This window comes from Nothoprocta perdicaria, unplaced genomic scaffold (genome assembly GCF_003342845.1).
Source record: "Nothoprocta perdicaria isolate Ctin4 unplaced genomic scaffold, notPer1 scaffold_10, whole genome shotgun sequence".
NCBI lineage: Eukaryota > Metazoa > Chordata > Aves > Tinamiformes > Tinamidae > Nothoprocta > Nothoprocta perdicaria.
The window spans coordinates 8,046,255-8,073,455 of record NW_020454094.1 but is presented as its reverse complement, the minus strand read 5'-3'; the positions used below and the strand labels follow the sequence as shown (position 1 = coordinate 8,073,455).

Below are 27,201 nucleotides of genomic sequence, written 5' to 3'. Positions count from 1 at the left end.
TGGAACAGGCTGCCCAGGGAGGTTGTGGAGTCTCCTTCTCTGGAGGTCTTCCAAACCCGGCTGGATGCCACCCTGTGCCACATGCTCTAGGTGTGCCTGCTTGAGCAGGAAGGTTGGACTAGATGATCTCTAGAGGTTCCTCCCAACCTTGAATATTCTGTGATTCTGTGATTCTATGTGCTGCTAATGGTGCCTTGTTTGATCAGTCTGCTGCAAAGGGCCCTGCAGGGAACCGTTAGTGCCATTTTTGTAGCACAAATACGAAAAGGGATCCCAGCGGGTCTGTGGGGATCCGCTAGCGGACAGCGTTAACCTTCAAGAGTTTAGAGTGTACCCGTGAGAAAGAGAAGTTATTTAGATACCAGAACGTTGTAAACAAGTCTAAGGAGGTTTCAACTCCAGAGCAGGATGAGAAAACTTGCAAAACTGACCAAGCTGAAGGTCATCCAATCACAACCTTGTTGCTCTATTGTGCTGATTGTTGCAGCCAAAATTCATTTAGCAAAGATTCGATGTTGCATAAATGGTATAAAAGAACCCTTATGGCTTAATAAAGTGTGCTATTCTTTTTTGCAACTACCTCGACCAGGTGTCATTATTAGTCTGCCGCAACGGTGACAGGCACTGAAAAACAATAGCCAAAATAATCACTCCTGTGGGAGGTTCTGAAAGTCCTGCTTGGCTGTGCAAGAGAGCCTGGGAATGAGCCTGCAAGTGGGCAGTAAGGGTGAGTATCAGCTCTGAAAATCAAGAGATTCCCATTCAATTCTTCGGGGCAGCAGCAAGGTTGCCCCTGAGGTCCTAGACTGATCCGGGGGAGGGAAACTATAAAAGGAAATGCTGAGGCACAGAAGACAGAAAGGGGATGTGATGAAGATGACAAAATTCAGAGGGGCAGAAGACCAGGGCAGTCCTTTGTGCAGGCAGCAGTGTTTTACGGCTAATCCGAGGTCTCATTGGGCCTTTCGTAGCTGGCATAGCTGGGGCAGTTCCCCCTTTGCAGCCCCCAGCTGCATGAGAGGACGGCTGAGCGACCACCCGGCCTAGACATGGGCCTTGGGGGCCGGGGTGGTGCTGTGTCCCAGAGCACAACCTGGGAGCAACAGCACCATGGGGAGATGCATGGGGAGATGCAAGGCACAGTGCTCAAAGCTTAGCCCTGGCCACGTTCGGGTTTGTCCCCGTGATGGGTATGGAAGTGCTTTGTGACACCAGCGCAGCAGGGGCCAGGCTGGAGCAGAGGATGCTCCGTTTGGGCTGGGGGCTGCGGGGAGCAGTCAGGGAATGGGAGGCAATCCGGACCCGGCAGCTTTCCCAGCTCCGCTGCTCGGGATGCGGGTGCCCTCTCCTGGTAGCGGCCTGGGCCTGTGCTTTCCTTCCCGACCTGCATCCTCTGCCTTTCCTTCCTCCGTGTCCCCCGCTCCAGCACCAGCCTGCCCTGCTGCCCTGGCAGTAGAAGTAAAGTAAGTTCCTCCTCACCTGGAGATGGAAGTGTTTAGACATTTTCCTTCAAAGCAAAATGACTCTGCAAAGACAAGAAAAAAAGAAAAAATTCAGTAATGACATTTTAGACAGAGAAAATGCGGAGTGGGGTAGTAGAAAGAAGGGAAATGAAGAGGGTCTTTAACCAGCTGCCCACACAGCCCTTGCGGGCAGGTCTGACCTCCAGGCAGAGCAGTAACCCGGGAAGCAGCGAACTGCCCCCGTGAGCATCCCTCTCCATCCCATTGGAGATGGATGGAATCCGTGCGCTCCCTGCCCCGCTCAGCAGCTGTGCAGACTGGCCCCGCTTGCCTAGTAGGGGGTGGCTGGTCCCATGGTCCTATAGTTGGCCCTGGCAGGGCTGAGCCGGGGCCACATGCTGCATCCCAACCCTATGCACAGAGAAGAGGGACGGGCTTTGCATGGGCTGTGTGATGCTGGGTGGCTCGAGGACACCAGCCAGCTCTGAGGGAAGGAAAATCAAGACACAAATGTGAGCTACAGACAGCAGAATAACGCTGGGAGAAAGGTTTGTGCTAGTCAGAGAAAAAAAAAAAACACCCTTTGGACAGCAGGAGCGGCTATTTCCTCCTCTGGGAACTGCCTGGAGTCTATTGGCAAAGGAACACAGCCCCAGAGGAGCAAGCAAAAGTGTCATTCAGCACCCAACAAGGACTCTTTGAGTTGCCCATCACGTTGTGTCCGCTGGGGAGACGCTGGGATGGTTCCAGAGAGCTAAAGCCTCTGCTCTGGCAGGAGGACAGAAACCTTTCCAGCTGCTCTGCTCCAAGGTCACAGACATCTCCCGAGGGTCCTTCTGGAGGAGCGGGGCTGGCAGAAGCCCGAGGAAATGCAGGAGCCCCCAGTTCCACTGACAGGTTTTGTTGTGACCTGCAGGGCCTTGGTCAGCACAGTGTGATGTGCAGCAGGTTTCATGGGGTTCCCTGGGCTGGCAGAGTGAGCAGGGAGGATTGCGAGGGCTGCATGCAGGTGAGCAGGAGCTGGTGGATGGGTCTGTGCTGCTGCCTTTGGCTCTCCAGCATGCTGCTCACATCCCATCACCTGAGCTTATGGTGGGGTGTCTCAGGAGGTTGCATTTTGCAGGAACATCCTTCAAGAAGGGCACTTTGGGTATCAGGATTGGCCCCACTGGAGGCAAAATCATGCAGTCTGGCATTATTTCCGAGCAGCCCTGGGCTTACTCTGCTTTTCCCTGCTCCAAGCAGATTGAGACAAGAGAGAAGAAGCACCACGAGTTGAGGCATCTGCCTCTCCATCCCACCTACTCTGGGCACAGGGTCACAAGAACATAGACCTTGAACTAAAAGACTCCAGAGAAAGTGAGGACCAGGCAATTGATAGAAAGGGACCCCCAAGCAGGGCTAGATAAGGCTAGAAGAAGCCAGAGGATGGAGTGCAGCAAGAGAGATTTAGGGGAGATGTCAGGAAAGCTGACGTCTGCACCAAGATGCATTATCCGGCGTGAGGAGCGGAGCCTCTGCCCCGGGGCTCCGCAGCTCAGCTGTGCGTGCTCCTGTCGGAGGTGTTTTAGTGCGGTGCTGTTGGCGCTGCGATCATCTAAGGGACCTGAGCAAGTGGCAGAGGGGATATTTTTTAGCGTGGTTGACGAGTAAGCACAGACAGCTCAGGGCACCCAATCCTTCAGGTCTGAAGTGGAGGCAGCAACAGGAGAATAAAAAAGAAAGAACCGAGGGCAGTTTCTCCAAGCGTGGCTATTTTTATTAATCCATCCATGAAGAAAAGCATCTATTTGGTGGGGCATAGCCAGCAAGGGGGTGCATGTTCTGCAGAGAGTCCCCTCTGCAGTTGTTTATCACGGGGGAAGATGGAGAGGGGAGTGTGCGGGAATGTGCAGGATGGAGGGAGTCCTTGTTGTGCCACAAAACCTGCATCTCTGGTGAGTCCCTTGGGCTTGGGTAGTTCCTGCGGGTCCTGCGTTGTTTCTCCAGCAGGGCTTCAGTGCAGGGGCGTGTGGGATCTCCGAGGAGTTTGCTGCTGCTGGGGAGGTCAGAGAGGCTGGAAAGCCAGGAACAGTGCTCCTAGGGAGATATATTTCAGGACAGGACCTTCAGCCAGTCTATTCAGGGCTGTCAGTGCCTCCGGTGTGATATGCTGCCTGGGCCTACTCTGTGCACATGCTGGGGGTTGCCGGGTGACCCCAACACATCCCTCATTCCGGGCTTCTCTCCTCCCGTCCTTCGCAGCCCCTGGCTCCCCTGGCCCTGCCACTGTGTCCGTGCGGGAGAGCAGCGGGTGGACGGGCTGGAGGTGGCGGTGGGAGCAAGGCCAGCGCGGCGCAGCCGTGCGAGGGCAGCACAGAGCAGAGCAGCGGGTGAGGACCCCTCCACACACTCCAGAGAGGAGATATGGGGCAAAGGCTGCTAAAGCCTTGCTGGCATGGGATCTGTGGTGAAGTCCCAGAGTCTTGCAGGTGGGAGGCCTTACATGCAGCAAGAGCACCCTGCTCAGGCCATCGCTGCGTCCCTGTCACCAGCAAAGCCCTTCCCTAGCTGGGGCAGGAGAAGGCATCCTCCTTGGAGAGGTGGGCAGCACGGCTGCGCAGCCTGCAGCTACCTGCTCCTCCTTTCTGCATGCTGCACCAGGGATGGGGCAAGGGCAGCAAGCACGGGGTGGGCTCCAGGCCTGGTTCCCGTCTTCCCCATGTGCCTCTGAAAGAAATTGATCTTTGCAGATATTTCTGAAGCTTGAAGGGAGCCCACATTAGCCATGATTTACCGTGTGGATCGCAAGACCAGTTCTCTCTTCCTATGGAGTGAGTAGGACTGGAACTGTGTCCATGCCAGCAGTGTGTCCACATCAGCACTGCCAGGATGGAGAAGTGGGTCCTCCCATTCTGCTGTTGGAGCTGGAGAGGGAGCTCACCACCCAGCTGGTGGGGTTTACTGGACAATCATCTCACCTGTTCGAAACAGCAAGGTCTCATGAAGCTGTGTGAACTTCCACGGATGCTCCACTAGGGAAGGTTTCTAGTGCAGAATGGATGGAAAGGTCATTCCCAGTTGTGCTTTGAGTGAGCAGGCAATGAGATTTGGTAGCAGAGATGTGCAGGAACTATCCAAGAGCAGGTAGTCTGCTCTCTGTACCCGCATTTGCCAAAGGACACCACAGATGCACAAAGACACTGAATTTAGGTGTTTACAGACTTTTCCTTGCCCAAATGATCTGGAAGTGCCCATCCTCCCCTGCAGTAACAGCATGCAAGGCCACCAGAAGGCTGTCCATCTTGGCCTGTGAGTAATTCCAAGACATCTCAAGACAGAGCCAAGAAGGTTGCTCTGTCCTTGGAGGATTATGAAGGAGAACATCTACACACAGACTGCAGCTAACTGACACCTGCTCAGGTTATAAACATATGCAGAGTGGAAACATCTCCTCTCTGAATCCGACCTTCCTTCCTTTACAGTTCCTGGAAACATTTGTTCTCTTCAAAAAAAAAAAAAAGAATTGCTCTTGGGAATACAAAATGCTGGGGGATATGGGTCTGCGTGCATTTAAACACCACGGCAAAGTGAATATCACCCCATCGCAGCATGGCACACAGATGGCGAATCACCGGGCTCCCTGCTGGGATGTGCTGCAGGAATCGCAGAGCAGCTCCTGCCCCAGCTGTTGGACCTTATGCAAACACCAAACGAGGCTGGGATATGGGGCACAGGAGGGGGTCTCCAGGCAGCACTGGGGCTCTGAGCAGGCTGGTTCTGGTGCAGCAAACACCTCGTGGATGGGGTGAGCCGGCATGCACTGCTATGGGGCCCTGTTTCTGCTGCAGTGTGGAGGGGGTTGCTGATGGTGCCCATGTTGATCCCCTCCTGCTCTGCTCCAAGATGTTCCTCAGGCCGCTGCTCCATTGAAGCATATGCCCCATCTTGCAGCCCCTCTCTATGAGGCAGACAGTGGAGGAATACGTTTGCTTTCGCCCTGTCCTTAAGCCACATCCTCCTCCTAGCTTCAGGGTGGCATGTTTCATTGCATGAGCGAGCAACCAGTCCTCCCAGTAACCCCAGCAAAGCCAGAGCGGCCACATAGGTGGGCAACTGCTCTCACACTCATGCATCTTGCTGCCATAGACTGAGAATGCAATTTGGTACTAGGACTTGCCAAGGACCAGTTCACCAGGCAAAGGATGTGGACCCAGAGGTGGAGAATAGGTCCTGCAGAATAAGTGGTCTCCTAACTCTGGTCCTGATGGGAAGTCCAGAATGTTGGAGGACAGAGGGAAGTCAACGGGCTCTCCAGATTTCTCCTTCCAGGCAATTTTCAGACTGTCACAATATTGGGAACAATTTATTCTCAGCCATCTGAATCTTCCTCAGCAGAACATACTCCCACGTCAAGGGAGTGCTCAACAAAACACACTGCTGGAGCAGAGTCCCTGGAGACCACAAGAGTCCATGGGATTTATCTCTGCAACTTATAAAAGTTTTACTACAAATCTTCTGGCCCAACTGAGCCAAGAGTTTGCTCCATAAATTACTACCAAGCTAGGGATTAGAAGCACTAAAACAGACGTACTTCACAGCTAAAAATAAGGCACAGCACAAGCTTGAAGATTTGTTCTGCCTGGAAGTTTTATTACACCCAAACTGTATGAGATAATGTGTAGCAAAGAAATGCTTAGCGGATCCATCTGCTTTTGGACACGTTTGGCTGTGCAATCACTCTGGAACGAGGCAATGAAACTGTGAAAGAAAGGAGAATTCAACGGTGTCACAGAGCACGGTAAAACTTTCTCCAGACAAAGGAAAAGGTGACTCTATTCCCTCCCTGAGCTACGCTTAGAGTAATCCCTGCAACCCTACGAGAAACTGGATCCCTGTGCTCTGAGGGCCTGAAAGTGTCGTTTGTGTGCCCCATGGTATTTACACGTATTTCTGTAAATACCTAATAACATATAGTATTTACAGAAAAGTAGGGTTATTTTTCATGCAGTTGTGCAAGCAAGAGGCTGGATGTGCTGGCCTGAGGGACCCATCACAGGACTGGGACAACCCAGATATTCAGCCTGAAGACGCAGAGAGCATCTCCCTGCACATGATGTAGCAGAGACCTTGTGCATGGGAACACGGGCAGTGTTTGGGGCTGCTTGCAAGGGGCGAACGCGGCCACCACTGGTGCTGGGTGTTGCTCTTGCTGATGGTGGCCAGTTCCCTTAGGCCCAGCATGTCCTGCACATCACACTGCACTGGGAGGTGACTGGCACAGGCACCAACCCAAAGCACCTAGGTTGGGTTCCTTGAGCCCAAAGAGGCAAATAGACTATGAAAAGGTCTTTGTTCCCTAATGGATCTGTCTCTACCCCCAGGGACACTCAGCTCTGTGCTCGTTGGGTGATGGTACCATTGCCAGCCTCCATCCTGCCCTGCCACACACAGAGGGCTATGTTTTGGGGTGTGGGGATACTCTTGGTACTTTTCTCTCCAGTTTTGGTACAAGTATTGGAATAGGGATGTCCCTTCTTCTTTGATTGACATCTGTGCTGTTAATATAGCCAGCACCAGTGCATGCTTGTGGCTCCTCATGGTCTCTGTGCCACCTGGTTGCTTGCTCCTGGCACCAAGGTTTTATTTGTAAAACCCTACTTTTCCTCACGCCAGGTACAGGGAGAGCATGCATTCCATTCATCCCACTGCTCCTGATCCCTCTGATCCACAAAGGACAATGGTCATTCCCAGAATATGACCCCCTCTTTCTCCACAGCATCTCTTTAACACTGGCATTTTAGCTTCTATAAGACACATGAGGCACAGAGCAGTTCAGGTAAACCATGGATTTCAGAGCCTAAAATCAACCCCACATGGTCCCCTTTGCAAGACTTGGGGATGTGAGCCTTTCTGTCCCCTGGAGCATCCTTCTTGTTTCAAGGGCACCTGTAATTCTTCTCTTGGAAGCCTTCAAAGCTAGTTGCATTCTCGGGACAGCTGCTCTTCTGGCAGGAGTGTGGGTGACGTGTGTGTGGCTACAGGAGGCACTGAAAGCCCTGGGGCTGTGTGCCCTAGGGGCAATGCACGGGCCAGCACACACTGGAAATTGCATTTTCTAGTAAGATTTTGGTTAAAATCTTACCGTTAAAGGGGGTAATATCTCCTGTGTTCTCCATGGCAATGCCTCTCCAGAGCCCCTGGCATCCTGCATTGGTGGGGCACTGCAGTATCTCATGCACAGGACAGCATTTTGGGCAGGGGCTCTGCGGACAAAAACTGACAGGATATATTAGAGAGAAAAGTGGCACTTGGTATATAGGGATCTGGCAGACTCCATCCTGCTGCTCTCCTGGCCTTGTGGGGCACGGCTGTATTCAGAGGAGCTCTTATGCCAGGCTGTAACACCATGGATGAGGTGTGAGCAGGACACAGCAATCACTGCCATCGATGGGATGAATTCCTCCTTGTGGAGGGGAGTTTGCAGATACGTTTTACTCCCTGAATGCAGCTAGGAACGTGGTAGCAAGGCAAGATGCGGGCTGGTGATGGGCACCTGAGCTTGAAGGCAGAGGAATGCAGGAACCTGTAGAGAGCTGGGAAGAAAAGGGTGGAAGAGGCAAAAAAATCCCAGTGCGTTGGGATTTTTACCTTGCAAGCCGAGGAACGCGAGCAGCGGGGATGGGGAGGAGCGCACGCTGCTGGCGTGTGCTCCCAGCACGGGCTTGCAACCAGCGTCCTGCCACGGTCCGCGCTGCCGGGACCACGCGAGCGTGCAGGGCTCGGCGTTGGGCACGAGCCACGCGGCTCCTCGAGGTGGAGCCGCACTTGCTGGCTGTGTGTCAGAGAGATGTGTTTCTGCCAGAGTGTCGTGTGACACTGCGGGCTCTGGGAGCAAAGTGTCTGTCATTTACCAGCCCCGCCGGAGTCCCCATTGCGGCATCGGGCTCCTCGGAATGTGCCCGGGGCCGCAGAGGTCTGTGCTGGTCTCGGTGAGACACAGGCAGCAGAGCCACTTGAGGCTGCCTGTCCACATGTCCCCGGCTCCTCTGCCACCCCCGGCTCACCTCCACGCTCTGCAGTGCCACCAGGGCTCGACAGGTCCCAGCAGCCGTCTCAGAAGTGACAGGAGGACACAGAGAGGCCAGTAGCCCCCAGACAGGGCCGTATTTCACTCCTGGCCCCAAGACCCACTTTGCTGGTGTTAACAGGCCAGTGCAACCACTCTGCCAGCTGCCATCGTGTGCTCCGGTGGTCACCAGAGCCACCGCACAAGGGCCAAGCCCGTGAGCGTGCCCCACATCAAGGCCAAGCTGTGTCCAACAGCGAAGCCATCTGTTTTCCAGGCCACAGCTGCTGTCCTTCCCATGGCAATTTACTCTGCCTCCTATAATTTATTCATCCCGGGATGCAGTTTGTACATCTGCAGTATCATTACTGGAGACACCATTAGCTTGAAAATTTTATCAACTTCTGCGCAGGTGATAAGTTGAGAAGTTAAAGAGGGTTATTGCGGCAGGAAAGAAAGGAAGGGTATTTGTTCGGTGTTCATCTCACACCAGAGACCTCAGCTCTGGAGGGGGGTTTGGGGCAGATCTGCAGCCTGGTGCAAGTGAGGACCCTGCTGCCAGCTCCTGGGCAGCTCGTGCTGGCTCTGAGCTCACGGCTTTTGCACCCACGTCCCGTGCCAAAGGGCCCCCGGACATTTGCCTTTTGCCCCGTGCCTCCCCAGCTGCAATGTCTCTGCACACATGACAGAGGGGTTGCAAATCCAGATGTTCGCATCTGGACATGTGTTTTTGCTAGCATGGGTGATTAAGCAAATACCCCCAACTGCTACAGCATGGCCAGAGGCCTGGGTCGTTCTGCCTGGTGACTTGCTGGTGTCTAATGATGGCTTTATTGTGAGGCCTTTTATTTGGGGGCGTTTTGGATAGATATATGCATCAACTAGTTTACTTGTGCTTAGAAATCGTGGAGTCCTGGCAGATAAGCTCGTGCTTATTCCTTTTTAATGGCTCACAGCACTACCTGGAGCATGTCTGGGTTTCATCAAGAGACATTTTCAGGCGCAGTTCGTTATTCAGATGGGTACTGGGTGGATGAGAGCAGTCCAGAATCATCTGCCTGCTCTCAGTCGCTCTAGTTAGAGCAGGACTCCCCCAAGGAGCATGGAAAGTCCCCACCATGTAGAGGTTTACCAACCAGAACATGCGTGGGGCTTGTAGTCTGTATCCCCCTCACTGCAGAAGTTAAGTCACTCTAGGTGACTGGGAGTGATTCAGAGCGATTTGGCAGTAGGCATGAAGCAGTAGCTGCACATGCAAGGTTTGGTCGGCAAGCAGGAATGGTAGCCTCCATCAGAGCCTCTGTACTTAGTCATGAATAGGAGCATAACGATCAATTCTGGCAGCTGATGGTCTCTCTGATGGCTGCATGAGAGGGATAAACTCCCTCTCCATAAGGCCAAGGGAGATGATTTACCAAAGACGATTCACCATCCAGCTGCAGAAAGTGATGAGCTGGAAGTTTGCAGAGAGCAAGGTCAGTGTTGAGCAGCTCACACCGGAGACCATCCTAGGGTCTTGCAAAAAAACTCTGCCATCTCTTGACCAGAGAACAATCTCCTGGTAAGATCTTGATCATCTGGAAGACCTCTGAAGAACACAGTAGCCTTAGGAACTTAATGACCTTCAGCAACTCTTGAAGGTGAGAAGCAAGATCCTGCACTTGACTCGAAGCATCATGATGAGCTGTGACAGAAAAAAGAGACTCAGATTGATGCCTGCCTGAGTTGCTGCATTTTGGGTAGCTGAAAAGATTTGTGACATTTCTGGGCCTGCAGGCTGCCTGCCCAGATGTCATTCAGAGAGGAATGATCTGGAGATGGGTCAGCATCTGCAACGATGGGACGGCCAGCTCAGCAGAGACATCTGGAGGTGTTGCTTGCTTGTGCTGCTCTGGGACCTTGCTCACAGTGATGCCTTCTGGAGCACAGAGCCCAACCCTGGCAGGCAGAACCAGCTTCATCCTGCTCTTCTGTTGCATGGGTTTTCTTCCCTCACATGGCAAAACTTTCAGCCACTGATGCACGTCGAAAAACTCTTTTCTAATTGTTCCTGACTTCCGACTGCTGCCAGGTAAACAGCATGGAAATTAGCGGAGACAAGTAAATAATTTGTAAATAATCATTTATTTATTCCTTTCCCCTCCTTTCCCTGCACAAGCAGATTGCAAGATGCCTCAGAAGTGCTTGCAATTTGGAGAGAGTTCTCTTGTGAAGCAGTTCCCATTCCCTATGAATAACTCATGAACAGATCAGAGTGAATATTAAAGGCCTGAAAATCCGGAGACTTGTGCTGCAGAGCTCGGTAAGCATTGCTCCAGCTCCTCAAACAGATGAGCTATCCAACCAAATAGCACAGGAGGATGCACGGTGCAGTAATTAAAGCGCAGGCACATTTGTTATTCAATGGGCTGCCTGTCAAGCGGGACAGGTAACGTGATCCAGGGACACAGGGCCCGTGACAGAGGATGCTGTCACTGTGCTGAGGGGCTCAGGAAGCCTGTGACGGGTGGTTTGGACATCATAGAGTGCAAAGTTTGCTTTCGGGGGTGATTTGGTCTTCCTGCAGAGCTATCCATGGGAAGCAAGCCCAAGCAGGCCAGCTGGATGGGGTTGGTGCTGGCTGCTCACAGCGGAGCCGTCGGGACAGCCTTGCACATCTATAAATTACCAGAGCAGTGGTAGGAGGCATCCACAAAGGGGTTGATCCCCAAACCCACCGACAGCACAAAGATGCGCTGACTTCAAAGGGCCCAAGACTAAGCTCACACTTGGCTTTAGCCAGGTGCTCTGGGCGTTTATCCACCTTCAAGCTTAGCCACCTGCTTTGTATTATTTTCTTAAAAATATAATTATAATTCACTCAGTGCAAGGCTCCTACCTCCCTGCCAGGCTCCCGAGGCAGAGATCCAGATCAGCGCTCCATGAAGCAGGGGAAGTGGGGTGCAGACCGAAACCCCTGCTGCTTTTGCACAGCACAAGGAAGCCCCCCGCCAGCTCAGCACTAGATGCCTGCTGCTGGCTGCTCCCCACATCCCTAGGAGGTCCTTGGTAGGACTTAAAGAAGGGATGGATTCAGTGTGAGCTTTGCACATCTACAGATCCAGGTACCTACACACTGATGCCAGTTATGGAACTGAGAAGATCCCAGCAGATCCCCATGGTCCTTCAGGAGGGCATGAGTTCCCCCTAGGCGCCCTGTGACATATAGACCAGCACATGCTGCAGGAGTTTTCTGCATCTCCACAGTTGGCTGTGTGAGGACAGCTTTTGCCAAGAGCATCTGCAGAGCAATGCAGGAGGCTCTGGAACCTGCTCTGGGCTCTGTGGACTCCAAATCAGGGCCAAAGAGCATGCTGGATTCACACTGCACAGTGGCTTTTGGACCTTCGCTGTAGAAGGCAAAGCCAGAAGATCATCCCGTCATTTCCCCGTTTCTGAATAAATGCACCCCAGGAAACTCACTGATGGGCCCAAGAGATATTTATTTTTTTTCTCTTTTGGCATATTTCTCCCTCTGAAAGGTGACCAGGGAGCATTAGCTAAGAAGCATCTGGGATAGGACCTTGTTGAGTGTGATAGAGCTGAATTCCAGTTCCAGACTAGGACCCTGACTGCAGGAATGAAGTAGATTTTCCTTGACTTTCACCTTTCCTTCTGCTGATTGATGAGAATGGAGCCCTGGTGGGGGTATGGTCCTGCTAGACCTTCAGGAATAGAGACACAGGCAGGTGAGATGGACACCAAAAGCCAGAGGATGCTGTGATGATGAGAAGGGAAGATCCACCAAAACCTGGAGGCACTTTTGTGCTACCAGGTGGTTCCAATCTAACCTGATGAAGGGCCATCTCCAGCTGGGCATGATGAATGCCTGTGAAAACACTGTGTTCTCCCCTTCTCTCACCTCTCCTGGTGCCTCTGTCCTAACTTGTTGCCTTCAGCACGTCCTGCTCCATTCACCAGAGAGCAGGACCACAAGGATGGCCCTGAAGCAATGTACAGCTTGATGCAGGACCTAGCTCCCCATTGCCATATTCCCACATACATCTGCAGTCTCTGCCCTCTCTGCCAGCCCCATGCATCTCCACTCCAAGGCAGAGCGAGATTTATCCTGTCCCAGGTGCTCAGTACATGGGGTATTAGGTCAGTCCTCATAAACCTTGCAGGGATGGAAACCCAGAACCGTTGTTTCACTTGCACCCATGCGGATGCTTCTATTCCCTGGTTCATTTTGCTGTCAGCCATGGGCTAACCCTTTGGGTCATCCAGCACGCATCCTGGTGGGCCCAGAGCTCTCCATCATCGCTTGGCCAGGGAACTGAACGGGCTGTGCTGCTGGGATGGGGATGGGGATGAGCTCTCCCAGCTCCCCTCCCTGCACCCTCTGGGTAACCCTGCTCGTGGGAGGCAGAATGAAGTCATTCTGGTTCTCCAGCAAGCGCCTCCAGCTGTCTGGAGCCAGCACAGATTGCGGGACGTGTCTGGTGACTGACGGGGCTCGAAATCCACATTTATGTGAGATGATAACAAGAGTTCTGATTTTTTTTTTATGAGTGAGGGCTAGGGGGAAGGGGGGGGCCTTCCCAGGGTGGCTTGGCAGGGCTGGAGGGGGAGGTCCTGGGCTGGGGGGTGGTGGTGTGTGTATGAGACGTGTTTCATCTCATTGACCCCCAGCTGCACAAGTTCTGCTCAAATAAAAGCAACATCCCGTCCTGACCGAACGGCAGGGATTAGCTGGGGAGGAGCTGGCCCACGGCTGCTGGACGCCTGCGTGGAGAGGGAAGGCAGCAGCAGGGCTCGAAGATGGTCCGTGTGTTAACAAAGCCCATGGATCCAAATGACAAGTGCCCATCACAGGAGTGCCAGGTTCAGCCTCTTCCTCAGCAAATTAGAGTCTTGGAGATACTCTACTAACCTGTTCTCTCTTTACCTCAAATAAGAGTCTAGATTCTTCTCACTGAAATATGGCTTTTCTGGTGTCCAGTGAACACCAAGGCCATGCTTAGACCCTGTTGATCATCTTTGCTTAGACCCTGTTGATCATCTTGAAGAAAAGCAGCTCTTTTGGAAGGATCTTGGAAGGGTAGAGTACCTGCACGTCACACTTCTAGGGCTGATGGAGTTTGTCCTTGAGGTCACGTTGACACCTGGTTACTTCCTAAGGGGAAGGAGACGTCTGTGGGAAGCGAGAGCCATGTTCCTTGTGGGTCGAATGGTCCAGGGTGCGCGGTGGCCACCAACATCATGTGTTGCTTGTCCTAACTGGAGAAAAAGGAGCTTCCAAATGGTGACAGCCTCGTGTGGTGGGACAATCCCATCCCTGCTTCCCGCGGACAGGGCTGATGGAGAAACCTCTCCCTTTGTGCCTGTGCGCAATGACTCTCGCCCGGAAAGGAGGAGGGGGAGATGAGGCCTCTTTGTAACAAAATCTCGTCTGCTTGGGCCCCTTTGTTGTTATTACATTTATTTATTGATCTCCCTTGGGAAAACCTTAGCTGTGTTGGAATAGCCGGGGCTTTATTAATGGGGGTGGGGGGTGAGGGAAGAGGAGGGGGGGCTGAGCAGAGAGCTCGGACCATCTGTTCCCACCAAAGGGATGGAGCAACAATAGCCATGTTTATAAAACTCCTCTGCAAGTCATTGTGTTTGTGAAAGGAGAGCTTCCACATCAAAGGCCATTTCCGCTCCCTCCGCTCGGAGGCCCCTCCGTCACGGCCTCGTCTAACATCCTGCAAGGATCACCCCGTCTTGGCCCTTTCCTCCCCCCCAGCCTGAGGTGCGTGGCAGGGTTGCAGGAACATCACACGTGTGGCAAACGGAGGAGCACGGACCTTCCTGGCCCCTGTGAGTGACCCGGGGAGGATGCACATACCAGTCTGCTGATGCCTTGTGGCTTGGGTTTGAGTTTTGGGAGCAAGCTGCACCACACCAACCTCCACGCAACCAGAGCAAGCACCTGGGACAACATTGCCCGCTCTGAAGGCCTCAGCCAGCAGTTGCTGGGGATTATTTGCCTTTTTAATGGAAAATACGGGTCAAGAATCAGAGGATGATTCCTTCAGGAAGTGATAAATCTCTGCAATAAGACATTGGGCAGAGTTTACTGTGCTGAGGTGGTGGGACTGCTAAGACACTGAGCGTTGGCAGGATGGGAGAATTATCCCCAAGCTGGTTTCCCTTCCAGAGCTCAGATCTACAGCAACTACATTGCTATCTGTAAAGTCACTTTGATTTTGCTAAAGCTTCAGATGTAAAAAGACACCGGGAAAAACAAGAAATGAGGAAGGGAGTGGAGTTTGGCTGTGTTGAGACTGGCTGTTGGAGCTTCCATAATGAAACAACTTTCTGTTTGGCTTTGCTCTAAACTTGGGTTAGATTATCTGTTATGATCAGACGTAAAATAAAGACCATTAAACAAGAATGAAATATTTTGACTGAATCAATATGTTGGCTTTTTCTTGTTCCTTTTTTCTTTTTTTTTTTTCCACAAAACTGATCTTTATGGACAAGATGAGGGTTTACTTTTGGCTCGAAGCAAAGCTAAACGTCTTCTCTGGGATTTGGAGTTTTCAGGCAACTCCTGGTTACGAGCCGGCCCGGAGCAGGTGGGTCGGGCTGCAGGAATGGGCTGTGTCCAGCCAGCACACATTCCTCTGTGACCCTCAGTAATGTCACGGCCTCTGGGGACTTCAGTTCCTCCCCTGTCTGCCAGTGTTTCGCAGTGACCACAGTGTCCATGGGGTGAATCACTGGTGGCTGCGTAACTCTGCTGGGGTTCCCATTCACTGAATGTGTTGGAGAAAGGGAAACCTCTGCTAAGAAAGCCCTGGTCTGACCTGGGACACAACTTGGACCTCTGGAAGATGCTGCCAGTCTGCAGAAGGGCAAGACTTCACCCGGCAGCATTTCTTCTGGAGAAACACTCTTCTTGCTGCACTGTCTGATGCTGCAAGGACTGCATTCCCAGCTTGCCAGGCAAGGATTTGGAAGGCCAAGCTGGAGCCTGGGCATGGGCAAGCTGTTCTCATGCCTTTGAACCACTATTTCCATCCTGAAGGTGAAAAACTTCCCAGGGGCTATTTAAAACCTTCTATTTAGCCCCTTTTGGCTACATCCCCCTGTCCTCCTCCAGGCTGCCAGCATCACCTTGAAGGCAACCCCTGGCAGCTCCTCATTGCCCATCCGAGCACAGGAAGGATGCAGCTTCCACCCGGCACTTACCAGCACCCGGCAGCTTTCCTGGGAGCCGCACATGGAGCACGAGGATCCCAGACTTCTGGGAGACACTTACATTTCATGCCTAAGCCACTGCTCCACCGCTCAGCCGCACAGCTCCATTAAGTCCCCTCCTGGCTGTCTTCTTTCCATCAATCATTCCGTCTCCGTCGAGCAGCCCAGACACCGGATCTGGGTTATAAATAAGGCAATCAATCAGAGATGCTATTAGATAAACAGAGTGGCAGAAGCCAAATTAATGCTTGGCTTTTTCTTGAAAGGGAGAAAAAAGAGTCAATTGGTTATTAGGGGACCCTGGTGTGGTCTGGTCTGCGTGCTGCAGTTGAGTCGCTCAGGCTGTGCTCAGCTACTGTGTGTGAGTGTTGGGAGGGTTAAGGTGCTGTAAGCTCCAGCCTGTGGCTAAAAATCAGGGATTTGGGCAAGGAGTGAGATGGTGCATGAAAACATTAGTTCTGGAGGTTGAATTGAACGCTTTGTGCATGATCACTGGTGTCAAACTGTGCCGTGCGATGCTTCTTGCATTCCTCGGCGTTGAGGATGCTTCCCCAGGGCACAGTAAAGGTCCCCAGCTCAGTGTCTGAGCTGCCAGGTGAAGCCTCTTTGGGAGCCTAGGCTCAGCCCTGGTCAGAGCAAGTAGTCAGTGGGGGCTGGAGCAGGAGGCTGGAGTGGGAGCAGCACCTGGAATGGGAGCTGGGGATGTGAGGAGGTATCGGTAGGTTCTGCGTGTCCGGCCGTAGCACCATGGTGGGATGAGAAGGTGCAAGAGGTGGTCTGAAGGGGAGAGAGGGCTTGAAGATGCACATGGTGGTGTCTGGGGACCATGGGCACAATGCCTGGGTAGAGGCTGAACCATTGAGGGTAGAGGAGGTAAGATAGAGTCCTTTGGACCTCTTCAAATGACTGAGAGCCTCTTCAGGAGAGGTTTCTAACCTTGATCTGGAGCCACTAAGGAATGAGAGAGTGAAACGCTCTTGCCCATGGCAGTCTGCTCTGATGGTCTGTCACCTAACACTGCTAGAACCTCTGCTGTATAGACACATGAGAATTCCTGGACTCTTGTGGTTACTAGGGACCCAGAGGTATCTCCAGTGCCACCTTCTGTAACTAGGGAAGAAAACCATGCGTGGAAGACTGCAATCTGTCAGGGACATGCACAGGGGACCTAGAGACACACCAAACAACTCTCTGTTCAGCGAATTGCTCTTGTCTTCTGCTGAACCGCTGCAGAGAGTGACAGTGGGGTCTCAGGTAATCCAAGGTCTTTAAGGTCATTTACCTTGCACTGAAGTTAGGGCTTTATTCGGTGTCTTCCCTGCCAAACAGAAAGAAACCCAAGGAACATAAAACAGCTGGCAAAACTGTAGGGATATTTCCAGGGTGTGATGACCCCAGCAGGCTTGGGCTCCTCTGCTGCTCGGTCTGCTCCTCCAGCAACGTTCCTGCCTGCGTCCCGTGCAGCATCGCAGTCCGAAAGCGGCTCCTTGCTCCCCTCCTGACCCCCACCAGAGCCAGCCAGGCCTCGGGCTCAGCGTGAGGCTGCGGGTGCATCAGCAACCGCCGAAAACGACACTCAAGGTGGGATTTACTGCCGCGGATGTGCTGGGGAGACGCAGGGACCCGTTCCGCCCGGCCGCTGTATTGGATTTCATGTTATATGATGCACAGGTCTCTCCGAGCGCTCTAATTCCCTCTTTCTTCCTGTATGGATTTATACTGCTAAGTGGATGGATTTTCTGCTTGGCAGGGATGCTCCCCGGGGACCTTCCTGAGTTAGCAACATCTCGGCACATCTGTAGGCAATATCGTGAGGGCGCTCGGCAGGCGGCCTTGTGCAGCACCCCTTGCTTTATGGACTGCTGCTTAATCCTGACAAGCCGCTTCCTGGAGTCCGGCTGCAGGGGACAGCAAGTGCCGGGGGCTCCGTGTGTCACCCACCGCTCCTGGATGGGTTTTCCTATGGCCCTTGCTGGCCTGGCACCTGGAGCACCTCCCTTTCAGGGCTGGAGAGGGGCAGGTTTTTGCTTTGCAAGCCAGTGGTGCCTCCAGGCAGCCCTGCAGATCTGGCTGGAAAACCTCCGGCAAAAATGAAGCTAATCTGCTTGTCTGGGATACTTCCCCCCTAGCCAGGGCCAGGCCTGGCATTTTCTTCCATGCTAAGAGACATCCCATCCCCTCCGGCCCAAAGAGCCATTTGCTATGGTAGATTACGCCGGCTTTTAACGCTGTGAATCCATAATTAGTGCATAATTAATTACCAGATGTTTTTAACACTAATGAAACATTAATAAATGACAGAGGCATGTTGTCTGGTAACGAGACATTAACCGGGGAACCTCGGTGGTGCAAGGGGCAGAGCTGGGCTGCGCTCGGTGCAAATCGCAGCCAGCGCCTGCACGCGGCTTCACGCTGCCCTCGGGCTCTGTCCTGTCCTGTCTGTCTGTCCGTCCATCTGGGGAGGGGGCTCTTGGAAAGCAGGAGGCCTTGGAAGGTGTGGGTCTGGGGGCAGGGGTTTCTGCATGGGAAAGGCAACTTCTGGTGAGGGTAAAACGCAGCAAAAGGACTGCTCTAAACTAGCTGCTTCCTTGCGGAATGAGGAATGGAAAGGGCATTACGGTGCGCTCCGAGCTTGCACCAGCTGGGCACAAAGGTTGCAGCTTTGTGGGAAGAAATCTGGGCAGGAAAATTGCTGCCGGGATAGCGGGAGACTTCCGACATCCGAAGGAGCAGCTCTGCTAGGACACGGGTGAGGGCACCCCGTGAGGGCCCAGCACCCCTGCCCTGCATGCAGTGCACAGAGCCCTTTGCACGTGTGGCTCTGCTGCCCCTGCAGACCCTGGGGATGCTGCTGGGACACCAGGGGCCATCGGAGATCAGGCTCTTTCCTTCCCCAAGGTCGAACAGTATCTTGGTTCTGCCTGGTGCTTGCAAGCGAGGGGCTGTGCAGGAGGTGCTGAACCCCTCGTCTCTCTCTGCCAAGGGAGCAGGGGGATTTTGCCCCTGCAGAGCCTCTCTGAAACCACCCATGGGCCCAGGAACTGGCCTGTGGCTCTGTGGTGAGTGGGTTTGGGTCAATGAGGGGCTGGTGGGAGGGTTTTAGAGCTCCATTAAAAGTCAACTAAGGCATTAAAAGTCAAGCAGCAGGAGGCACAGGGTGTCCTCTCACCACAACCTTGAGTTGGTGCCTGGAAAGGCATCACATGTCCACCTGGAAAGGCAATGCATCCCATGGAACATCCCAGTGCGGAGAGGCTGGGGAGGGAAACTAATTGCATGGCTGTGTTCATGGATTGCAGCGCTCCGGGGATGAGCCGGGGCAGCTCCCAGGTCCTGTGTGACCACCGCCAGCTGCAGCCGTCAGCACAGTCTGCTGCTGAGCTGGGTCTCAGCAAGCCCTGCCCTTCCTCGAGATGACCTTGATGAAAGTTTAATTCGAAGCACCTGGGCAAAAGCCGTTCTTGTGACATGAAATTATTACCCAGGCGAGGAGAGTACGTTAATGCTCACTGTGTGTCCTCTGCACATGCCCCGGTGTGTGGGACATGGAGTCAGCTCTCCATCCTCCCAGCAAGGTGCCAAGGGGCACCCAGAGCCCTAGGGGGACTCTTGAACCCTAGGGTCATGCCCCTATGTGCAACCCCCTTGGCACAGCACCATCGGATGGTGGCCACCCAAGCAAGCACCTCCTTGGACCTTCTGGAAGCCACTACTGGGTGTTCAGCACCACCCGGGAGGTGATGCTGTGGTTCAAGGTGCTTAGGGTGCCACCACTGTACCCACATCCTCCCCGTCCCAACCAGCATCGTGCCCTGGAGCAGGCAGCCAAACCTGCCCCCTGAGGCTGGAAATAACTCCCCGGGGCTGTCAGTGGTCATGAAATGATCATTTAATGAAGACGGTCTCTTCCGGTGTGCGTGTGTGTCTGTGTGTGCGTGTGTGGGGTTTTTTTTTTTTTTTTGTTATTTTCTTTTTATATATATACATCTATAAAAAATTCAAATACAGCATGTCAACAGTTGGAATACTAGGACGTACGGTATTAAATACGGCGCTTGGGTCCAGGCAGGAACGAGAGGAGCTGTCTTTACAAAACAGGCCCTGGGGCAGGGCGGAGAGCGGAGCAGGGGTCGGGGGTGGCCGTGGGGCTGGGGGCTCCGGCTCGGTGGAAACAGCAGAACTACTCTGGCTTGGTTCATGGATAAGACAAAGATGTGAGTGGAGGCGATTCCCAGGATCCGACATGGTTAAGAGGCGGGGATGGGACGGGGATGGGGCAGGCAAAGGCTGCTCCGGGAAGTCTCTGGGGCGCCGAGGTCGGAGCGCAGCCCTGGGATGCTTAGCGAGGAGCCTGCGGGCTGGGGAGCGGACCTGCCTTTTTCTTATTAGGGTTTTAACCCCTTTTCCTCCGTTAAAACAGGGCCAGCGCCCCCCTTGCGGGAGCCACCAGTCACTCCTGCAGCGAGCCCTGCTCCCATCCCAGCGCCCCTCCAGCTTCGCCGTGTGCTCCAGAGGGAAGCGAGTTCAGTCCGTGGGTGCCCCCTCCCTGCTCCCCATTTTCCCGTCCCCTTTTCCAGGCGCTCCGCTGCAGCGGCGGTGCCGTGAGCACGTCCTTGGTGTGGCTGTGCCCGGCTCCGGGCTGCTCCTGGGCGGCATCCCGGCGCTTCTCCAAGGGGCGCCGGGCTCCCGGGGGTGCCGGCACCGGGGGGCAAGGGCGGTGGGGAACGGGCCCTGGTGCCGAGTCCGGAGAGGGGCGTGGGGACAGGGCAGCTCCCTGCTCCTCCGGGGCCGTGGCGAGAAGCGGGATATGTCCTCAACATGTGCAAAATCCAGGAGAAAGAGACTCCAGCCGGGGCGGGGGCGCAGGGCGGTGGTGGCGGTGGCGGCGGTGGTGGTGGGACGTTGTCTCTGCTGGGCAGCAGCGGACAGGGATCTGCAAGGGGGAAGAAGAGGGGTCACCGAGTGCATCCCTCCCCAATGCACCCACCAGCTCCATCACCTCCTCCCAGCACCGCACCCTGCTCTCCATCCCCGTGGGGCACCCGGCAGCGGGTGCTCACCAGACAGGTCCTTTACCCACGACACGCGGGCTGATGGTGGGATTGATTCCCCCCTATCCAGCATGGGCATTTAGGGGCTCTCCAGGCTGACAGCTCCACGGTCTGCTGTTCTGTGTGGTGGGGCACTGCACGCACACGCAGTGTGTGTGAGGTGTGCATGTGTACATGCACGGGGCATGCAAGGATGCACATGCGAGCGTGCACACATTCCCATTCCCATTCCTTTCAAGCCCAGCCAAGAACAGTTTTGAAACGCGTCTTTGGATCTTCTCATTTCAGGCGGTTGCACTCCTGTCGCTGTGAAAAGGCCGTCGATGTGCTGGAGATTTCTTTTTTTGGGAGAGCAGAGGCGGCAAAGGGAGGAGGTTTGCAGAGAAGGGAGCATCTAATTCAGCTCCATAGGAAGAGGCTCCGTGGGTGAGGTTTGAAAAACCATGTGGAGATGACGATGCAATGCCCGATTTGCCAAATTTGGGACAAGCAGAAGGAACTGCACGCAAGCCCAAACTTGTTCTCAGCACCACTCACACAAAGCTGGGTAAAAATACCCCCTTTTCCCACCCAAGATAGAGCCCATGGGCTCTTCCCACCCCTTCTTTCACCCAGCACTCCTGTCCCAGTTCCAGCGCCCCTAATTCGGGAATACTCACTAAATAAAGAAGACACTGTAGGCAGCCAAGACCAGTCCAGCTGTCCAACACACTGCCACGGCCCCACTGCCCACGATGGCCCCCCGGTCGCAGATCTTGGTGGTGGGGGGTGCCATGAAAGAGGAGGTGCTGGTGCTCGTCGTCTCTGTGGGAAGAGACAACGGATGGCCGGGGAAGCTGAGGAAGCCTCAAGGCTACCGCGGGCTGCACTTGTGCAGCTCGGAGCGGGGCCGGGATGGAGCCGGGGGTGCCAGCATCCTGGGGCTCCTGCACATCTGGCCGGCACGCGAGGCTTGGAGACGCTCCCGGCGCGGCTCCGCGCACCGGGGCTGCCCAGGCGCCCGTGCCAGCGGCGCGGGGCCGCTCCGGTGCTTCTGGGAAGAGCGGCACTGCTAGGGCGCGCTTGGATGCAGTCCCAGCGCTTTCCTAGAAACGGAGGCTTGTTAACGTCGCGGCTTTCATCTCGGGCTGGCATCGCGCCGAGCCGCGGCGCGGGGTCGGAGGGGTGCGGGGGGGAGGGCGGCGGGGGGCCAGCGCTCTCGTGAATGATAATAAATCCCCATCCCCGCCGACGTGCTTAGTGCATCCCGGCGAGCGGGATGCCAGGAGCGGGAGCGCTGAGTCAGCAGCCGGGGCCTTGGAGGGATGTAGCTGTGGGGTGAGGGGCTGTGACACAGCCTGTGGATGGGGTGGGATGGGGACCCACGGGCACGGTGCCCCGGTGTGTGTCCTCCACCTGAATGCCTTGTGCATCATCTGGGAGGTTGGGAATGAGGCTCAGCAGGGAGGAGAGGCCAAGGGAGAAAAGGCAGCAGAGCCCTGGGGGTCCTGCACAGCCCCGGAGGGGAGAGGGCCGCGGGGCTGTGCTGTGAGGCTTGGAAAGAGGCAGTGCCAGGAGCCCGGGCACTGCCCGGATTCCCTCCGCGCTGGCGCAGGGTGCCACTCACCTGTCATCTGGGCCTCGGTGGTGAGGTGCTTGGGCTCCTCCACCCAGGGGGTGGCGTGGACCGCCACGCTCCAGTCGCTCCACGTGCCGATGTCGTTGTCCTTGGCCGCCACCTGGATGATGTACTCCTTGCCCGCGTAGGCGTCCGTGATGGTGTGCGACGTCCCGTCCGACAGCTCCACCTGCGCAGGCAGGAGCAGAGGGGTGTCACCACGGAGCCGCCCGCGCGCCGGGTGGCAGAGGTGGGGACGGCCACCGCACCGGTGCCAGCATCGCCAGCGTCCCGGCGCGCTCCTACAACCATGGGAGCCACTAGCTCTGTGCCCCCTTCCCTGCCCGGCCTTGCATTTTGGGTGCTCCTCGCTGCCTGTACCCCCAGCAAGAGCTTTGCCCTGACCAAGTGTCTCTGGTGCCACTGTGGAGGTAGGGAGCCGGGAAGGAGCCGCAGTCTCACAGCCAAGGGAAGCCCCAAGCACCGGGAGGCAGCAAGACGCGCACGGCGAGCAGGGCATTTAGCTCAGCTGGAGGACGATAAAGGGCTGATTTTATTGCACCTAAGCACGGCTGCGGGGAGAAAATAGCAGGGACTAACAAGCCCTTTATGCTAAAGGGGAAAAAAAGCAAATCGGGGGCTGAGGGCTGGCGTGGGAAGGCAAAGCTGGATGCATGCAAACAGCGGGCAGGCATTGCCTGGCCCCTGTGCTGGGGGAGTCTGTCCCTCCAGCACCCCCTGAGCTGGGCTGGACGCTGCTTGGGCTTTGGGCAGGGGCATCGCCCAGGGATGCAGGGGATGCTCCAGCTGCGGATGGCCTGTTCCTGCAGCCGAGCAGCTTCCTCTAGAGGTCACCAAAATCCAGCAAATGCTGCAGGCTCCCCCTCGGACAGGGCAGGCTGTTTTGCACCCATGCCCGCTGCACCCTGGTGCCCCTTCGTGTGTGCACCCGCTCCGCGGGCATCGCTGCTGGGGCTGGGCAGAGGTTTCTTCCTGGGCACGTCCCCATTGCAGTGTCGCTTTGCTGCCCCACGGGTTGGGCTTGCAGCCCTTGGACAGGACCAAGCAGTGTCCAAATCTCCTGCCTGGAATAAACAACTCTGTCTTGGCACCGTCGCTGCCTGGGCCACCAGCTGCCCTGCCAGCTCCAGAGACGTGGCCCCTGCTGCGGTGGTTTAAACCTGAGCTTTGCCCACTGCTTCTGGGCATCCCCAATCCACTCCGAACTCAGAATCATGGAATCACAGAATCATTCGAGTTGGAAAAGACTTTCAAGATCATCAAGTGCAGCTGTAAACTCATCACCACCAGGCCTGCTAAGCCACGTCCCCAAGTGCCTTATAAAGCAGATCCCTAAGTGCCTTATCTGCACATTCCTTGAACACTGCCAAGGATGGAGGGCACTGGAGAGGACACGTTCCTGCCTTACAACAGCAGGCACAATAAATACATAATGTCCCTGGGCTGTTAGGAAAACTGTTCAGTGACATCTGTGCCACCCTCTTCCCAACTGCTCGCTTGGCCCAAAAGTGGGGACCATCAGCCCTGTGCTGGGGGACAGAGGAGATAAGGCTCCCTTATCCCCACCACTGCCTCAGGGTAATGCAGATCCTCCTCCCCAGGCCAATGTCCATAACAAACAGGTCCGAGGGCTCTGGCACAGCCCATCGGCTCAGCTGGAGAACTGGTGCCTCCTGTGGGGCTTGCAGGACCAAGGGCACCTCTTGGGTGTCCCAAGATACCCGAGTCCAGGTCAAGTGCCCCTCTGCACGGGATGGGATGTAGAGCCAGCACTGGTGTCACAACCTTTTTTCTGCCCTCACACAGCAAGGTTTCATTAATTGCCAGCGTCACCCAGAGCTCAGGGCACAGGGCTGTGTCCAAGGGGGTTTGAAGGATCTCCCGAGAAGGAGACTCCACAACCTCTCTGGGCAGCCTGTTCCAGGGCTCTGTCACCCTCACTGTCAGGAATTTTTTCCTTAAGTTCCCGTGGAACTTTTGGTGCTTCTGTTTGTGGCCATTTCCTCTAGTTCTAGCTCAGTTGCCCCGCTCCAGCCCCACTGGCCACTGCACCCAGCCACACGTGCAGCCGGTCCCCATGCGGCCTCTTGGCAGCGTCCACAAAGCTCCCATATGGACCTGTCACGCTGCACAGTGATGCAGGGTGCTCGAGACTGATTAATTCCTAATGGCAATTAATGAAACCTTGCTGCATGATCCCTTGGTGTGCACGCTCCTCCTGGCCCCGTCTGCACTGCACCGGCAGCACCCTTGGAGGCTGAGAACAGGGCTGAGAAAGACTGTGTTATCCAGGGCTTGGAAAGATGGTGTTATCCAGCTCGTGTGTGGATCTCCCTAGGTCCTTTTTTACCCTCCAAATGATCCTGGTTTCTTCTTGAGACCTGCAGCAAGGAGGCTGGGCAAGACATGGGCACAAGTCAGCGCCACAGAGCTCCTGTTGACCCGGCGATGCTCTGGAGCATTTCCTCCAGCCCAGAGAGCCATCCAGGCTGAGTATTTCCACTTGGGAGCTCTTCCGGCCTCTTCCCAGATGCAGCCGGTTTGCAACTGAGCGTTTGCAGATGGGACGTCGCAGGCACAGGGGGATTGAGCAGATCTCGGCACGTGTTGTGCCTGGTTGGAAGGGTTGTCCCCCTGGACTCCACGAAGGACATTCCCCTTGGCCCTGGGAGGATGTCCCTATCAAACCTGTGAGGATCCTGCCTTGAGCAACATGGAATAAAAGAGGGGAATAGACTGGATGTCTCCTCTCCCATGTGCTGGCCAGCAGAGCCGCCTGCTCTGTTCTTGGGTCTGCGCTTAGCATGGAAGGTCTGAGCTGAGCCCCCCAAATTTAGTCCCCACATGATGCTCAGCCGCTTCCCTGCAGCCCGAGGCTTTGCAAGCAGCGTCTCTGAGCGGGACAGCTCAGGGACAGGGAACAGGGCAGGTCGGCATGGCAGGGGGGGACGGATGGACACACAGCTTCAAAGCCAGAGAGCGAAATTCCTTAATCCGCGTCCCTGCCTCCCGGAGACAAAAGCGGGCGGGAGGCAGCGCACGGGGATGCGGCGGGGCCGGGGGGGGGGCTGCCCTTTCCAGGCCGCCTTTGTGCACCTGCCAAAAGTCACTGGGGCAGCCTGGGAAGCGCTGCCCACATTAATGAGGGATCAGCGGCCAGTGCAGCGCAGAGCTATTAGCATTGCAAAAAGAAAACGTTGCGGCGGGGCTGGAGCGGGAAGGAGAAAGGAACTGTTGGATGCACTGATTTTGCTGACAGCTTGTCCAGGGTGGCGTGGGCCGGCAGCCCAGTCCCCGCGGTGGCCACGGAGCCCCTGTGGTGGCCACGGAGCCCCCGCCGGCCCCTCTGCACCCCCTGCAACCTGCGCACCAGTGCTGCTGGTGCTGCAGGGGTGAACGGAGCGGGTCCCCACCCTGCAGCCCCCCTGCCTGGGTGCCCCCATGCGGGAGCGGCCCCTGCGCTCTGGGGTGCCGTGGGGCCAGGCCTGACGCCCAGATGGCCTTGGAAGGGGGCGGGGGACCACAAATAAAAATCCCCCAAGCCCTTGATGCGCCGGCGGCTGCGCCGGAGGCTGGCGGGGAGGAGGATCGGCCGCCTCTCCCTCTGCATCCCACATGGGAATGTGCCGGGCGGCCCCCCGGCGCTGCGGCTCGGCGTTGCACTGTCCCACACCTCCCGCTCCCCATCCCAGCTCCCCGCACACAGCAGGGCAGCGAGGGGCATCGCGGCCGCAAAGGCACACGTGCAATGCCCTGCCGTGCTGCGGGGCCAGGCTGGGCTCCCCTGGCCCCTCGGCAGCACTGCCACCCCATGGAGGCTCCAGCCCAGACACTGGGACTTTATCTGTCCTAATATCCAGCCTAAGCGTTTCTCCTCCTTCCTGGGGGGTGCCTGGCATGGGACAAGGTCCATGATCAGAAAAGCAGGCACCGGGTCACCCCTTGGCCCTTCCCTTGGCTCCTGCCACCAGAGTCCCATCTGAAAGTCAAGGAAATGGGAAGCGGGAATGGGATGTGGCTCCCGGAGGCCACACAGCCCAGTTTGGTGCTCCTGGCCTCAGTGATCACAGGGGAGCAGCTTGTGGTGGGTTTGACCTGCCCTGGGGAAAGGGGCCAGCGAGGGCTCCCTGTGTGCGCCGGTGACAATTCCAACGTCAGGAATGCTTTTGGATGCTGGATCCTGTCAGGTACCAAGTGTTGCATGGTGTCTACAACCCAAGCCCTGCCTGCCATTAGGCAAGCAGAGCTGGGGGGCAGAAAAGGTGATTTCTGTGCATTTTCCACCTCCGTCCTCCTCCGAGGTCTCTGCTTCACGTTATTACAACCTCAACATTTTGCTCCCTCCTATTATTTTTTTTTCCCCTTTTTAATCACTGGCTTTGCAGCTGGGAGGGAAGTGCTGCAATAAAAGCTGCCAGGCGTGAAGCTGTAGGTGAAGGCGCCCAGGGTGACCTTGACACAGAGGCGGCTTTGCATGGAGCGGGAGCATGGGCTGCACCGTGGGGACGGATGCAGCATGTGGCGAGGGGGGAATCCCTACAAGTGCCTTGGCCGCTGCCCTCGGGCGCTGCCCCAGCCGGGAACAGGACACGAGTAATTGCGGCCAGTCCAGAGCATCACGTCCTCTTCTCACTGCGGTACCAAATCACTAAATTTTTGGCAAATTAATGCGCCTCCGATGATGCCTGGAGCTGAGCAGCAAGGCTGGCATATGGGGATCGAGGGCCCAAACAATTTGAGTCACGAGGTGGCACAAGCTTCTTGCTTCTGCTGGAGAAAGACGTTTCCAGCCTT

At 55.5% G+C, this 27,201-nt stretch overlaps 1 protein-coding gene across 1 annotated transcript in view; it reads right to left on the bottom strand.

The window, feature by feature from the left end:
- Positions 1–20,497: 20,497 nt before the first annotated feature.
- CNTFR (ciliary neurotrophic factor receptor) overlaps positions 20,498–27,201 on the bottom strand; it is a 128,169-nt gene continuing 121,465 nt past the window's right edge. The window contains exons 7-9 of the mRNA XM_026039521.1: positions 22,396–22,576; positions 21,449–21,593; positions 20,498–20,671 (exon numbers count right to left, since the gene is read on the bottom strand). Of these exons, the coding sequence (XP_025895306.1) occupies position 20,671; positions 21,449–21,593; positions 22,396–22,576 (327 nt within the window). The 3' untranslated portion in view covers positions 20,498–20,670. The remainder of the gene's footprint in view (positions 20,672–21,448; positions 21,594–22,395; positions 22,577–27,201) is intronic.